The sequence below is a fragment of the Mirounga angustirostris genome, unplaced genomic scaffold (assembly GCF_029215605.1).
Source record: "Mirounga angustirostris isolate CCGP_5_RB_7025 unplaced genomic scaffold, mMirAng1.0.hap1 SCAF_12, whole genome shotgun sequence".
NCBI lineage: Eukaryota > Metazoa > Chordata > Mammalia > Carnivora > Phocidae > Mirounga > Mirounga angustirostris.
The window spans coordinates 19796582-19811841 of NW_026991720.1; the positions used below are offsets into that span (position 1 = coordinate 19796582).

The 15260-nt window shown below is 37.8% G+C and overlaps 1 protein-coding gene across 5 annotated transcripts in view; it reads left to right on the top strand.

Moving 5' to 3' along the window:
* Positions 1-15260, top strand: part of CHCHD3 (coiled-coil-helix-coiled-coil-helix domain containing 3) — a 274616-nt gene that overhangs the window by 88423 nt on the left and 170933 nt on the right. For all 5 annotated transcript variants that reach the window (XR_010406367.1, XR_010406368.1, XM_045864249.3 and 2 more), the window contains exon 4: positions 12121-12238. Coding sequence is in view for 3 of the 5 variants with exons in the window: in XM_045864249.3 (XP_045720205.1) it covers positions 12121-12238 (118 nt within the window). In the remaining 2 variants the exon portion in view is untranslated. The remainder of the gene's footprint in view (positions 1-12120; positions 12239-15260) is intronic.

The window sequence follows — 15260 nt, forward strand, 5'->3', positions numbered from 1 at the left end:
CAGGCTGACCTTTGTGGCAATTGGCTGCGCATTTCACCAGGATTATAGAATAGGTGCTTGCCATGGAATTTAATCTTGAACTTAGTACTGTGCAATATTTAATTAATGCAGTGCTCTGCGATATAGGCATTCTATCTATTCCTTGATTCCCTAAGACTTGTCCTTCAATTATGCTTGATCAGTATTAGCTGCAAAACTGGGCCATGCTGTTCTGTCCTTATGTGAAATTGCTCTTATTTGATTGTGTAGATGTTAATAGTTTTCACCATGCATATATTACATATTATATATATATGTATATATATATATATACATATATAAAATATACACATTATATGTATGAAGACTTAATTGTGTTTATAGTACAGGGGAGCTGTGTTATACCCCAAGGTTTCTTTTTAGGAAAATGCAGCTTATAGCGAAAAGGCGATATAGGGAGATTATTTCCATAAGAATTAATTTACAGTGCCCTGGATTGTTTCATCCAGCACTTTTAATCCGTTAACTCTGCCCTAAAATGCTTTAACAAACCCTTTAGCGTTAAAAAAGAATAAAAATACAAGAGAAATGTTAAAAGTGGAGAGGATTTTTAGGGAGTTGGAGGCTTGAAAGCATCTAAAGCATCTCCACTGTCCTCCCATTTCAATTTCAGTCTCATTCCCAGCTGCCGCTGGTTAGAAGAGCATGTGACGGATGGGCGTGAGCCAGTAGGCTAGGTTTGGCAGAGCGCAAGGATCACCAGAATTGGCCCCCATCAGTCTGAGAATGCTTCTCAGAGAACTTTTTGGTTTCCATGTCCCTGTCAGCTGGTTTGGGAGAGAGATGGAAACAGAGAGACCTTCTCCTGGTTCCCTTGACAGGGGGCTGAAAACTTCTCAGCTGGTGATCTACCACTGGGCCCCAGGGCGGAGACTGCCTAGTCTCCCACCTTGGAACAGGTACGTCTGCTGAACACAGCCCGGCAGCTGGGCCTATGCCCTGGTGAGTGGGCAGATGAAAAGAAGGCACTTGCTGGACACTGCAGCCAGACAGAAAGACAAATGAGAGGAGCACTCAGAGAACGTGCTTCCAGCAAGAACTGTTGGAATATTTCAATGGTGCTTTTGATGTTTGTGGCATTGGTAACTATTGCCACTTGATTGTAAGATAACATTGATTTTAAGGTGCATCTTGATTTTATAGGTATTGAAGGATGGGGAAGATAACTCCATGCATGTTATAATTGATGAAAGGGACTAAACTGTAGATGGAGATAAATGGAAGAGATAGAAGAGCAATGGTAATTAAATGGTATGAAACATTTCCCTGAGCTGAAGATAGGCTGGAGTCTGCACATTGAAGGGCCTCTCTGTTTAGGAGGGTTGATGAGAGCAGATGCACACCGACTCATAGACGCTAAAATTTTTCAACTCTAGGGATAAAGAGAAAATCCTATAAGCTTCCTGACAGAAGGAACCACTAATTTATAAAGGAAATGGGATCAGTCTGGTTTAGGTTTTTCTTCCGCCAACCTGTAAGCTAGAAGGTGGAATGACGCTTGGCATTCCTGAGAAAAAAAGTCTGAAACTCCTGAATTCTGTATTGAGCTCTCATTTACCTGTCAGGTGAAAAAAGGACCTATGGGCATGCAAGGATTTTGAGAATTTATTATTCTGGAAATATTATTCTGGCTAGCAGCCGGAATCCATTGAGGAGACAAAACTCATCAGTTGCTTTTACAGAGAGAATTTAACATAAGAATTGTTAATGAAGAATTTAAGAGCTGAAAAGGCAGGAAAAAACCCACAACACAGAAGAGCCCTAAGGCAGTGCTGTTTACATAGATGGCTCACGTTATATTTCTGTTAATTAAAATTGGTCTAGTAATCAGGTAAAAAAAAGTACAAAGAAATAGGTGAAAATAATTCTAAGATATATTATTTCCCCCAGTATATCCAAAATATCATTTTTTTTTTTTAAGATTTTATTTATTTATTTGACAGAGACAGCGAGAGAGGGAACAGAAGCAGCGGGAGTGGGAGAGGGAGAAGCAGGCTTCCCGCCGAGCAGGGAGCCTGGGATCCTGGGATCATGACCTGAGCTGAAGGCAGACGCTTAACCGGCTGAGCCACCCAGGCGCCTGCAAAATATCATCATTTTAACATTGAATTTATTAATGATATATACCACCTTCTTGTTTTCATACTAAGTATTAAAAAACCAAGTGTGCCCTTTATACTGACAGTACATCTCAGTTTGCAATAGCTACATTTCTCTGGCTTTTACTGACTGTATTGGACAGTGCAGCTTGCAGGTGCCCCAGAGGTAGCTCTGGCAGGAAGCAGTGGCAGTTGATAAAACATTGAACCTGCAGGAGGGGTTTTGTGGACTGCTGTTCAGCCTCAGAGGAGGCAGTGCCTCCTGGCTGGTGTCCCTGCTGTCTGTCTCTGAGCTTGGAGGAGAGGCCAGTGTGTCTGGGACTCAAATTTTGAGGAACATCCTTGGTAGGTAGGGCTGGTGTCTCCAGAGTGGGGTGCAGTGAGGTTGATTTTGCAAGTTTGGGCAAACTGGATTAAATAGTGAGGCCTGAGTGATGCTGAAAAGTGTAGACACCAAACAGGTGAGTGCCTTTTTTTCTCTCTCCAGCCTTGCAGTCTCCCTCTGTCACCCTTTATTGACAGTGCCCAAGAGGGACCCAACTGCAGAGCAGAAGTGTGGTTTCGAGACTCCCAGCTCTCACGTCACAAAAGCAGAGGATAGAAGAGGGGTGTGAAGTTGAGAGTCATCGAGAAATATTTGATGTAATAGACCATCTTAAGAAAATATTTAAAAAGAGAATTCTAACCAAATTACAAATTCATTACAACAGATCTCAATATAGGGAAAGGTGGAGAGGAGAGGAAGCACCCATGAGCAGCGGTCTTTGCTGTGTGCCTGAATGGTAGACAGGAACGTCTAATAAAGGTACTATTCATATGGATTCTTGAAATTGGGGAGAAATCCTTGAAGAGAAAGCCCAAGAATTGTGTTAATTTGATAGCACCGAACTCTTAGCTAAGAGTTGGGTTGTGGGGAAAAGTCAGTGTATTCAAATGATTTCATCTTACTGAATTTGCATAGGGTAATGGTTGAGAAAATAGTAGGAATTGTGTTTTTAAACAATAGCAGGGGGAATATGTGTCTGTGAGGGGAAATGAATGACCACTAATGGCATAGAAAAATACATTGTAGATCTTTTTGAGAGGGGAAGAGAATATATATTAACTTGATATAACTGGGAAAATAAGGAAGGGGGGAAAAAAGATAACAAAGTAAAATTAATAGTAAACATAATATAAAATGGAAGAAATAAAGGTACGTGTATTAGTTATTATACTCTTAATAATTGTGGCTGGCCACATTGTCCATTAAAAATCAAGGCTGCCAGATTATGTTAACACACAGACACACCCACCCACCCAGGAGCTATGTAGTATATGACGGACACTTAAAGTAATCTGTTTTAACCTTAATAAATGAAGGTTGTTAAAAATTAATGGGTTGGCAAAACTATACCAAACAAAATATGAGAAAAGGTACAATTCAGGATTATAAGGACTAACCAGAATAAAGAAACACGATTATATAGTGATAACAAGCACAGCTTACAAAAACAACACTCATTAACCTTTATGTGTCAATCAAATTAGCAGCTTGGTATATGAATCAAAACCAGTTCGAAATTCAAAGACTACTTGATTTGAAATAGAAAAATAAAGGACTTTGTGTAATCATTCTTTCCTTAAAAATATTTACTCTGGGCTTGATGGAGGAATCCGCTAAGCTCTAACATTAAAGTATCTCCCATACAAGAGATGGATTGAGTTAGTGGTGTGTGTATCTGTACATTCCAGAAGCATAATGCCGGTGGAGGGTGAGAGGTTGTAGTTTGGTTCAAGCTTGAAAGTTCTTTGAAATAGAAAACAAGTATTGATTCTTTTTCCTCTGCAAGTCTTAGAATGGAGAATGGTAATGTCTCTCTCTCTGGCCAAAAGTTTTCCCAGACTTACCAACTTGACAAGGACATAATTTCAAAAAAGTGTGTTCTAGTAAGGTGTGCTTTTATGAAGAAGAAGCATACATGCAAATCACTGTAAAAGACTTGATGCCTGTTTCGTATTCTTAAGGATAGGGAGATGCTGTCAGTTTTTCATAGCTGAGTCCTCTTTACAAGAGCCTCCCCCTGTGTCTTAGGTCACTGAACCAGGGAGGTCTTCAGGAGGAAGGCAGCTCACATTGTCACATGTCCCCGGCTCAAGCTATGTCCCATATGGGCTGATGAGAGGGATTTGATCTAGCGATGCCTACATTTGTTTCCTCATCCCCTTCCCCTCAGCCGACTCTGTGGTTGTCCTTCTCCAGCATCTTAGTACATAAACACCTGCAGTACCCTCAAAAGGAATGTTGGGGGGGCAGGGTGTAGATTTCTAGACAAGTAACAACTTTCTAAACAAGTAACAGAGCTATAGATACTTTCTAGACTTGTAACAGGTCATGCAAGGTCATTTCCTCCTCTTCCTTCTATGAAACAGTTGGTTTTCAAGCCTTACTGATACCCACAATTTAATGGTGTCTCTACCTCCGTACTCTGACCATTGTCCAGTTGTATTTTGAATATTGTGATTATTGATGTATTCTTTAAAATAAAAAGTTGATTATTTTGGTTTAAGATGCTTCTACATATTCAGCTTAGGCTAGATAAAGAAGTGGCTTTAGGTCCTTCTAGGAGAGGGAAGGCAGAGGTGCTTCAGGGTGTCCTGTAAGTTCCTCCTAGGGAATTTAATTGTGAATTTCCAAGGGACAGGGAGGTGCATGAACCATGGATATGGTGACATTAACTTGAGAATATAATCAGAATTCTTAAAAAAAAAAAAAAATCAGAATTCTTTTCAAATATAAACGTATTTTCCACTGCAGTAGGAGAATGTATTTGGTAAGAAAATGGTATCAGAAAACTAGGATGGGTAGAACTTTTTCCCTAAGTGAGAATTGAAATAGGGATTCTAGGTATGAAATAATATGTGATATGGGATGGGAGGCAATCATCTGGGGGTGGGGGGTGGGCGGATGAAAACCGGTTAGGATTATGGCTATGGGTAATCCCCAATAAAAGTTGTGGGCTTCCAGTTATGGGCTGAGTTTTCCCTCCAGCATCATTTTGAAGCTATGCAGGAAAATGTCCAGACTATGACTAAATTTTAATGTAAGCTAAAATCACTTTTTAGAAAATGTTTTTGTGCAAAGGAAGGAAACCTTGATTGTTAAATTCTAAATGTCATTTTAAATGATATTTATGTAGATGATAGATGACAAAAATATATGTCCTCTCAGTTATATTCAGAGCCAGGTCATAATGCTGGTTAAATAATACTGATTTACTATATGGTTTTCTAGATTGCAGTCCTTCAATTTTCCAAGACAGTGCCATTTATTGCTAAATTACCATTATATAAAGAATACCTATGTTCTGTAATATTAAACTACGCTCATACTCTGTATTCATTCTTTCAAAAATATTTATTGAATGCCTGCCAGAGCCAGGCACTATTTCACTTACATATGCTTTGCTTTTACATAACTTCTCTCTGTCTCCATTTCCTAATACAAAATATAATAGTCGATTCCATAGGATTGTTGTGAGTTACACCTGACAAGCACCTAGACCTGTGCCTGGCCCAAAGGTCAGCATTATTAAATACTGACTCTTTATCTCTTGTACATAGAGATATTACATATAGATACATATAAATGTTACATATAACACATAGCTATTATACATGACTATAATGTGGCTATATTAATGTACCTTCATCTTTATGTGTGTATTTTGGAACTTCGGTGCACAAACATTCCTTCCAGTATTTGAAATAATTTGAGGAGAGAAGTATTAAGCTTGCTGTGTACTTTTATTTTTATAGTCTTACTAATAAAAAGTTGTATACTTTTTCCATCATTATTTTTAATAGTCTAATAATTTGTTGAATTACCCAGCTCAGCTTTTCTGTTTAAAAAATGAATAGTAAACAGTATTTTGAATGCTGGTTCAGCATGTTCTGACAAAGTATTAAAATAAAATTCATCATTAGCATTAGAATTGACCTTTGAGGTTGTAGTCACTCATTTTTCTCTTCCAGTGTTTGAAACAGTCTTTCTAAGTGCATTGCAATAATTTGCAGATATTGTCTGTGTAAAACGGTCACAATTCAGTTGTAAATAAATCATTTCATCAAGTCACTTTATCTCTAACAATCTTCATTTCCCATTCTCACCCATTATCTGAGGTTCTTGTCATCTTTCCTCAGTAATATAATGGCTTTATACATTAAATTATAAAGTAATTTTCTAAGCTAGAACTGTATAGAATTACTTATGTGTCAACCTACATGAAGATAAATCTGAGTGTTTGTGAATAGCTACTTGAGCAGTGTCCAGGTTCAGAGAAACAGGGCACCTGAAAGCCAAACCACTTTTGGGAAAGGGCTGGTAATAATTTTGACTTTGGCAAACTCTGACTTGATATAGTGGAAACAAATAAAAAATGAGCTTTAAAAAAAATAATTACAAATAATATCAGATTTACGGACTGTCCTTATATGACCACAAAGGTGAGCGATGTAATGGGATCTAATTCCTGTTAGAGGGGTTCACTCTTTAGGAGGTTTAAGAAGCAGAGCTTTGGAAATCAGACCAGGTCATTTTATGGCTCCCATATGCTTTTGCACATCTCAGTCTTTCTCCAGTGAAAGAGGGGGGATAGTAATGCCTCCTTCATGGAGGATAATGAGGTTGACTACGTAAAAAATGCATAGCTAAAGCTATCTTTAAAATGCCCTTCCCACTTTCTTGAAATCTTTAGGTTCTTTGGAATAAAATAATACTGGCTGGTTTTTATACAGAAACAGAAACATGTAGGACTGGATTTTAGATATCTATGAAAGCTGAATGTATATGAGGTTTTTTTTTTTTTTTTCCATTTAAAAGGACATGTAATAATATTCATTATAGGAGATTTGGCTGGTTTTTAGAAATTCATTTTGCTGTTGTATCTTAAATCTCTCACCTGATTGAGAATATACTGAGAAAAACAGCTAAGTTGCTAGGGCTTGAGGTATAAGGGCAGAGCTGCCTGGTATTTGTTTCATTAAGCTTAGGCAAGCTATCCAATTACTTAATGCAAATAAGAAAAGTTTACACTAAACTCCTACTTCTTTGCTTAAAACTCTAGAGAATTTAAATGAGGAGAGATATGTATTTAAAAGAAGGAGATTTAAATGAAACTTAAATCAGGGGCTTAATGTAGAATAATATTAGACCAGGAGATCTGAAATAATAAGTGGGGAATGCCAAAAAATAAAAAAGGGAATGTATTCTCCAAGATACTTGGTTTGTTTAGTTTTATTTCGAGATAATTCTTTTTTTTTTTTTTAAGATTTTATTTATTTATTTATTAGAGAGCGAGCGAGAGAGAAACAGCATGAGAGAGGAGAGGGTCAGACGGAGAAGCAGGCTCCCCGCTGAGCTGGGAGCCCGATGTGGGACTCGATCCCAGGACCCTGGGATCATGACCTGAGCCGAAGGCAGTCGCTTAACCAACTGAGCCACCCAGGCGCCCTCGAGATAATTCTTAAAGCTTTGGAAACCCTGGTTAATAATCAAAGACCCGTTTTATCTCATGCCTCCTTTTCACCTAACAGGGACCTTCAAAGAAGTAAAGTGCTGCCTTCTATTGTCAATAGCACTTCACTTGCTTACCTTGCGGAGTGTTTACAAAACAACCCAGCTCTGATATGTGGCTCCACCATTGGGCCAGTAGCACTCAGGCCCAGAAAGCTGGGTCATCTCATTTGGCTCAAAGTAAGAGAAAAATGAGATGATCTTACAGCCATCTACCTTTCATAGATGGCCATTGAGTAGAATAGCTCGATGGAATAACCAAAGCATGGGCCCTGGAGAGAAAGCTCTGAAAAGAATTGGGAGCTTCTGAGAATTCTGAGAATTGGGAGCAGTTTTTCTTTGCAAAGCATTTGGAAAGTGATCTAAATGGATCAGTGAAAGAGGAAACTTAATTACAAGAAATGAATTGCTGTAAATGAATTTTGTGGAGGAGAGATTTGGGGAAATTAGGAATACAGCAGTTCAGAAATTTTTCATCTGTTGTTTTTACTTCTGAAGTAAAAAGGAAACTTCATTTAGTGCTACCATCTATCTGAAACTCTGCCCTCCAGAATAATATGAAAGGAAGCACAACTTCTAAAATTTTTTTTCCTAAAATAGCAAAGGCAGTTTTAAGCTTCAGGAACCCTTCCAAGCCTTGCCCTAATTTTTACTGATAATTGTGTGTGTGTGTTTGTGTGTGTATATGTGTGTTAACAATGTTCCCTCAGTGACTCTAGGTGTCTCAGCCTTTGGTGTCTGAAACAGGCACACACAGAGCTCTAAAGAAAAGCCTTTCTCGGTACCTCCTGACCCGACTGATGTCTGCCCTAAAACACGTTCTCCTTCCCTAGGTTGCTCAGTTAATATCCTTTAGGTTTCAATTCAGATACTGGCTCCCATCCATCTAGTTTCAGAGCAACCTCACTTACTTAAAAAAAAAAAGTGCATCAGAGTTTAAGCTTCATGAGGATAGGGACTGTGTCTCTTGTGCTCACCATTTTGTTTTCAGTAATCAGAATAATGTCTGGCACCCCGTAATTATATCTTGAATGAATTTGTGGATCCCCTTTGTTCTTACCTAGTTCATAGTTTTTATCAAGTAGTGGGAAAGTCCAAGGATGAGACTGGAAATGTAAATGCCCACTGAGTGAAAATGATAAAATTTGGAGATAGATTTGTTTCATTTATCTTCTGCCACGAACTTTCTCAAGAGTTTTTATGGGATGGAGAATAATGTATTTAATGTATGTTGTTTGTAAAACTTTTACCTGCAAGGGACATTAAAATTACATGGTTCAACCATTATATTTTAAAGCTGAGAAAACAGGTTTGTTAGATTGCACAGCTAGGTTGCTGATAGGTAATAAGAATTTATTACCTACCACATATATATACACACACACGCACATATATATGTAAGGATATATATGTGCGTGTGTGTGTATATATATATATTTAGGCAAGTGGGAAGGAAACGAAGGAGCATATGAAGGGATAGGTCTGCAGGTCATTGTCAGTTTTTGATTTTGGAAGTCCATGAAGATAATAAAAATAAAGTAGAGCTTCTTATTGGTGAGAACTTGGAAAAAAAGATGGAGAAGACAAAGCATATATAGTCATGGTGTATTTAGTGAACTTGGAGATTTTCTTCTTCTTTTCAGAAAACTACCGCTTTTTCTGTATTCCTGACCCCATAGTGGGTACTGTTGTTATTACTACTACTTCACCTAACAGTGTTGAGTGCTTTATGCTAAGTGCTTTGTGTATATAGAACCCTGTAAGGTAGGTATTATACTGGTTCATTTTACTCAGAATAACAAGACCCAGGGAGATTAACTCAAGTATTGACTCAGCTGGTATGTGCTAGAACCTTGATTTGGACCCAGGACTCCCAACTCCAAAGTTTGTGCATCTGTACCAGCTATTATAAACTGATAATTTTTATTTTTATTATAACACTGAAGGCTTTTGTGCTCAAGTTTTTGCTTCTTTTTCATTAACTTGCCAAAACTTCTAAAGTTGAGCCCCTTTTAACTCCATTTGTAATTAAAATTGATATCATATGCAAGTAAACTAAATTAGAAAAAATAGGTAGTTATTATTAGATAAACAATACTTTAAAATATGATATACCACATGTGGTAGATATGAGAAAATCTAGTTGTATAGCATTCATTTTATGTTGATGAACTAATAATGTGATTTTTATAATAGTTGTCTATCTGTATGTAAAGTCCCCAGCACAGTGCTTGGCATATAGTAGGTGATCTATGCATGATAGTAATTTTTATTATTTTATTTTAGTTTCCACCTGACTTGTAACCTAGGTAATACCTTTTACTTGCAGGTGATATGCTAGTAAAATGCTTTAACTGCACCGTTTTGCATTCTGATATAGTAACCGCAACAGTTACCAGCACACTATCCTTATGTGGACCACTTCATTTTTGTTGTTACTCTCCTTTTATAGATCTCCAGGATTTACTTGGGGAGAAGTATATTTTGCTAATTGAGGGCTGTGACTCTCATTTTATTTAGTATGCATTCGCATCACCTGAAGGGCTTATTAAAAGGCAGTTTATGGGGCACTACCCCCACAGTTTCTAATTCAGTAGACTGGGTGGTGTCCGAGTGTTTGCATTTCTAACAGGTTCCCACGGATGCTGCTGCTGATTTATGTATACTTTTAGAACTGCTGCTCTGCAGAAATGACGAGACTTCTAATTATCAGTGTTCTTTTATGATTATGCACGTCCACTGAGTTACTGTATTGATAGCATTGATGCTGCTGAACTTACTGTGAAATAATACGGAGAAATTTGGTTTGTGTAAGTGTAATTATACTTATTGCTTAAGGAAAAGTTTCTAGAGGTTACTTTTGCATTAGAGAATTTCAAAGTGTAGGTTTTAATATTTTTCTGTTACTCATCTTTATTCAAGACATAAAAACACAGGTTCAGTTTTTTAGGAATATATTTCACAAGGTAATTTCTGATTTTATATATATATATAAAGATTTATTTTTTTGAGAGAGAGAGAATGCAGGGAGGGGCAGAGGGGGAGAATCTTGAAGCAGACCCCCTCTGACCAGGGATCCCAACTCAGGACTTGATCCTAGGACCCATGAGATTATGACGTGAGAGTCAGATGCTCAACGGACTGAGCCACCCAGGCACTCCTCTGATTATATTTTTAATTATAATTGATTATAATGAAATTTGGTTGTAATTGATTTCTGAGAATTTCAGAGTATCTGGATGATGTGGCAATTTAAAAATAGTAACAAGTTTTTATTTTCTTCAGTTCTTTTCAAGAACCTTTTTAAAACTAAAATTTGATAGACTAGTATTGAATTCAGTTTGGTGCTCATCATTCCCACTTATAAAGTAGATTTCACTCAGAATTTCACTTATACCAACATAGCAATTTTACCTTTTCTTTTTAAAGCATTGCTTGTACCTTTGGGGATATGATGGTATAGAGGGGTTATTCTCTCAAGAGATGAAAAGGCAATCAGAAAATCTTTGTCCATAAGATTAGACTAAAATGTACTCTCATTCAGTGATTACTGAATGCCTTTATGTGCCAGGCATTATGGTGAAAATCAGTGCCAAAGTAATTTATCTTTTTCATGCACAGTGAGGGGTTTTAGTGGATTGTAACTTAATATGACGTAATTGTGTGATGAGATTACTGATAAACCCAGTGCTGTCGGATGCTTCATTAAAAGAATTAGTATTGTGTACAGATCTTGGAGGTGAAGTTCTGCTGTCTTGTTTTGCTAGACTATGTCCACAGTGTTACATTTGGTCTGGGGCTAAGGGACAAATTGGAGTCATTCCAGAAGTGAGGATCCCTGCTGTTCAAAGGTCTGGCCATTTTTGCATATGAGGATTGTTGGAAAATGGGAGTAATTCATCTGGAGGGAAGACATCTTAATTATGTTTTTAGTTCCTTGCTGTAATATAAGATCCATGAGGACAGGGACCCGTCCTTCTTGTTCAGCACTGTATCATGAGTGCCTCACCCAACAGCTGGTGTGTATTCAACAAACAGTTGAATGAGTCAGTGTTGAGGGGAAGATGATGGTTACTTTCAAATATTTGTCTTGTAGATGGCTTGTTAATTAGACTTACTGCTTGTATCGCCAGAGGACAAGCAGAGGCACCAGGGATGGAATTTTTAGGTGGGCACATTTCAATTTTACATAAGAAGAACTTTGCAAAACTAGTTTAGCAGTCCTAACAATAACTTTTCAGGGATTTGAATTCTGCTATTTTAAATGCTTGGGTAGAGGTTGCATGGGGACTTACTAGAAAACATACCCGCTTTTAATAAATTATAGGTCAAGGTGATTTTGGCCATTTCTCTTCTTATTCATGTTTTTCATTAAATCATAATCAATAAAATAATTCTTTCTAAGTTAGTCCTTTCTTGTCTTTTTAGACTAAAGCAAGGCAAAGAACTGGACCGAGAGAGGGCTTTTGCTAATGAGCAGTTAACCAGAGCTATTCTTCGAGAGAGGATATCAAGTGAAGAAGAACGAGCCAAGGCAAAGCACCTGGTGAGCATTAAAGATTTAGTAGAGGGGGGTGGGAGGATGGGTTAGCCCGGTGATGGGTATTGAGGAGGGTACGTTCTGCATGGAGCACTGGGTGTTATGCACAAACAATGAATCGTGGAACACTACATCAAAAACTAATGATGTAATGTATGGGGATTAACATAGCAATAAAAAAATTTAAAAAAAAAGATTTAGTAGAAATGTCTTGTCTACAAGGAGATCTCTGATGTTTGGAAAAAGCTAAGCACTCCTTGCCAGCTGTTAGTATTGACAAAACACATGTTCTTTCTCTTTGCTTAGATTTTCTTGGTTTTTGCCTTTTACAAGTTGTTGGCAGTTTGCTGATATTAACTGTGAAGGACTTTTTAAGGCAGGTAACTGGAGAATTATTGGTAAAGATCAACGGTGAGACAGTGGCATATGCATCTTGCCTGAAGGGATATTGCTTGTTTGCTCTCCCCGCCCCCCTGATTTTGATTTCATTGTATTTGAAACCTCTGGGGCAGGCAGCCTATCCTGTTTCTCTCTCTGCATGCAACCACCAGATGTTAGTCTGGGAAGTCTCTGGCAAAGGTGAGTAAGTAAGGTTTGATCAGTCACTTTCTGTGCTTTAGAAAGGGAGAAATGCAGAGCAAAGGCTTTCAGGAGCAATCTTTTTAAAGAAAGGGAATCCTTTTTTTTAAAAGAGCTATTTAAAAAAATGTTAAAAGCACAGATTACATAAACATGTTTAAAAATGATTATTAATAGAAGGGAGAAAATTTAAAAGGCACCCACAGATCTGTCATTCTTACATAAGCATGATTACACTGGGATGTGTTTCCTCTCAAAACGTTTATTCCTAGGTCTGTTACATACTTAGAATATATAAGAATTTGGACAATACTGCATATAGCATTTAACATCATGAACATTTTCTTTTCTTTTTTTTTTTTTCTAAAGATTTTATTTATTCATTTGACAGAGAGAGATAGCGAGAGCAGGAACAGAAGCGGGGGAGTGGGAGAGAGAAGCAGGCTTCCCGCCGAGCAGGGAGCCCGATGCGGGGCTCAATCCCAGGACCCTGGGATCATGACCTGAGCCGGAGGCAGACAGTTAACGACTGAGACACCCAGGCGCCCCATGAACATTTTCTTATATCAGTGAATATTCTTCTGAAATGTAGTTTTTAATGGCTGAATAAGGTTCTGTCTTCTTTGTGCATCATAACTTCTCAAACGATTTTCCATTGTTAGGTAAAAGTGGGGCTGCTCTGGTTGAAGCCTGGGGTCCTGACTGCTTACCTCCTACTTCAGCCTTCTAGAAACCCACGTGTAACTTCTCAGAACCGTTAGTGTTCATTGGAGTTTAGTTGGGAACTCAGTGGAGAGGTAAAATGAGACTATATAATGGAGAACTTTGAATGGAGGACTGAGGGTGATGTCCCTAGCTCAGCAGGCAATTGAGAATTGTTTAAAAATTGATAAGAAAAGGGTCAATTTATATTCTCTCGTAGTTTTTTTCCCTTGGTCCTTTCTTGGAGAGGTCATGTGCCATTAGAGAAAGTAAAAAGAAGCCTGTGTGTAGTGAATCCATTTCTCCAAAGATTAATCCAGGGTCCAGCTGAATGGGTGGACAGTGAAGCCAGAACAAAAGTGATGGATCAAGAAAGAAACGTCCAGAGACGGGATGTTTTGAAGGTCTCTTCTTTCTTGATTCTGGGGCTATAGGATATAGATGGCAAATTACAGTATCTTCCAGATTTTAGCCCCTATCATATTAGCCAAATAGAGCCCTTGTAGCACTTAGGGAATAAAAGTAGAATTTATACAATAGGATTATAGTTGATCTGTTTTGGCTTGAGTGTTCTTAGACATTTGAGTGGTAGTTCATGGCCAAAGCACCATGGCTGCCCACAGTAATTTAGGTACCTGATGATTCCCAACCTACTTACAAGGTTAACGCCCTGTATTGTTATTATTCGTTATAGAAGGCATGCATATTCATTGGGTAAAAATCAGAAAGTAAATAGAAAAAACACTAAGATCACTTAAGTTATCACTATCCGGAGATAATTACTGTTAACATTCTGGTTTATTATTTTTATATTCCTTTCCACATTCCACTAAGTCTGTATAAAACATTTCTTTCTTTTTTTTTTTTTAAAGGTTTTATTTATTTATTAGAGAGAGAGAGAGTGAGAGACAGAGGGCATGAGGGTCAGAGGGAGAAGCAGACCCCCCCGCCGAGCAGGGAGCCCGATGTGGGACTCGATCCCGGGACTCCAGGATCATGACCTGAGCCGAAGGCAGTCGCTTAACCAACTGAGCCACCCAGGCGCCCCTGTATAAAACATTTCTATTAATATGTTTATATGTATTTCCCCAAACAGAGGTGATAGTATACATAGTCTCATATAACTCTTACAATAACTTGCATATTAAAAGAAAATTAGACTATAGGGTAAAGATCTTTTTCTATTAATAAATATGTTTGCATGATCACTTTTAATGATTGAATGTATTTCACTGAATTTTCTCCAAATAAGATAATACAGGGATAGTATAGAAAATAGAAAAATTACTAAGGAACCACCTCATAATCATTAGTATGGCTACTATCAGAAAAACAGACAATAACAAGTATTGGCAAGGATGTAGTTGGTGGGAATATAAAATGGCACAGCCACTCTGGAAACCATTATGGTGGTTTCTCAAAAAAACTACAAATAGAACTACCACGTGATTCAGCCATCCCACTTCTGGGTATTTATCCAAAAGATTTGAAAGCAGAGTCTCAAAGAGATATTTGTATGCCCATGTTCATAGCAGCATAATTCACAATAGCCAAAAGGTGGAAGCAACCCAAGTGTTTATCAGCAGATGAATGCATAAGCAAAATGCGCTATATACTTACAATGGAACATTATTCAGCCTTAAAAAGGAAGGAAATTCTGACACATGCTAACACATAGATGAACCTTGAAGACATTGTGGTAAGTGAAATAATCTAGTCACAAAAAGACATACTGTAGGATTCCACT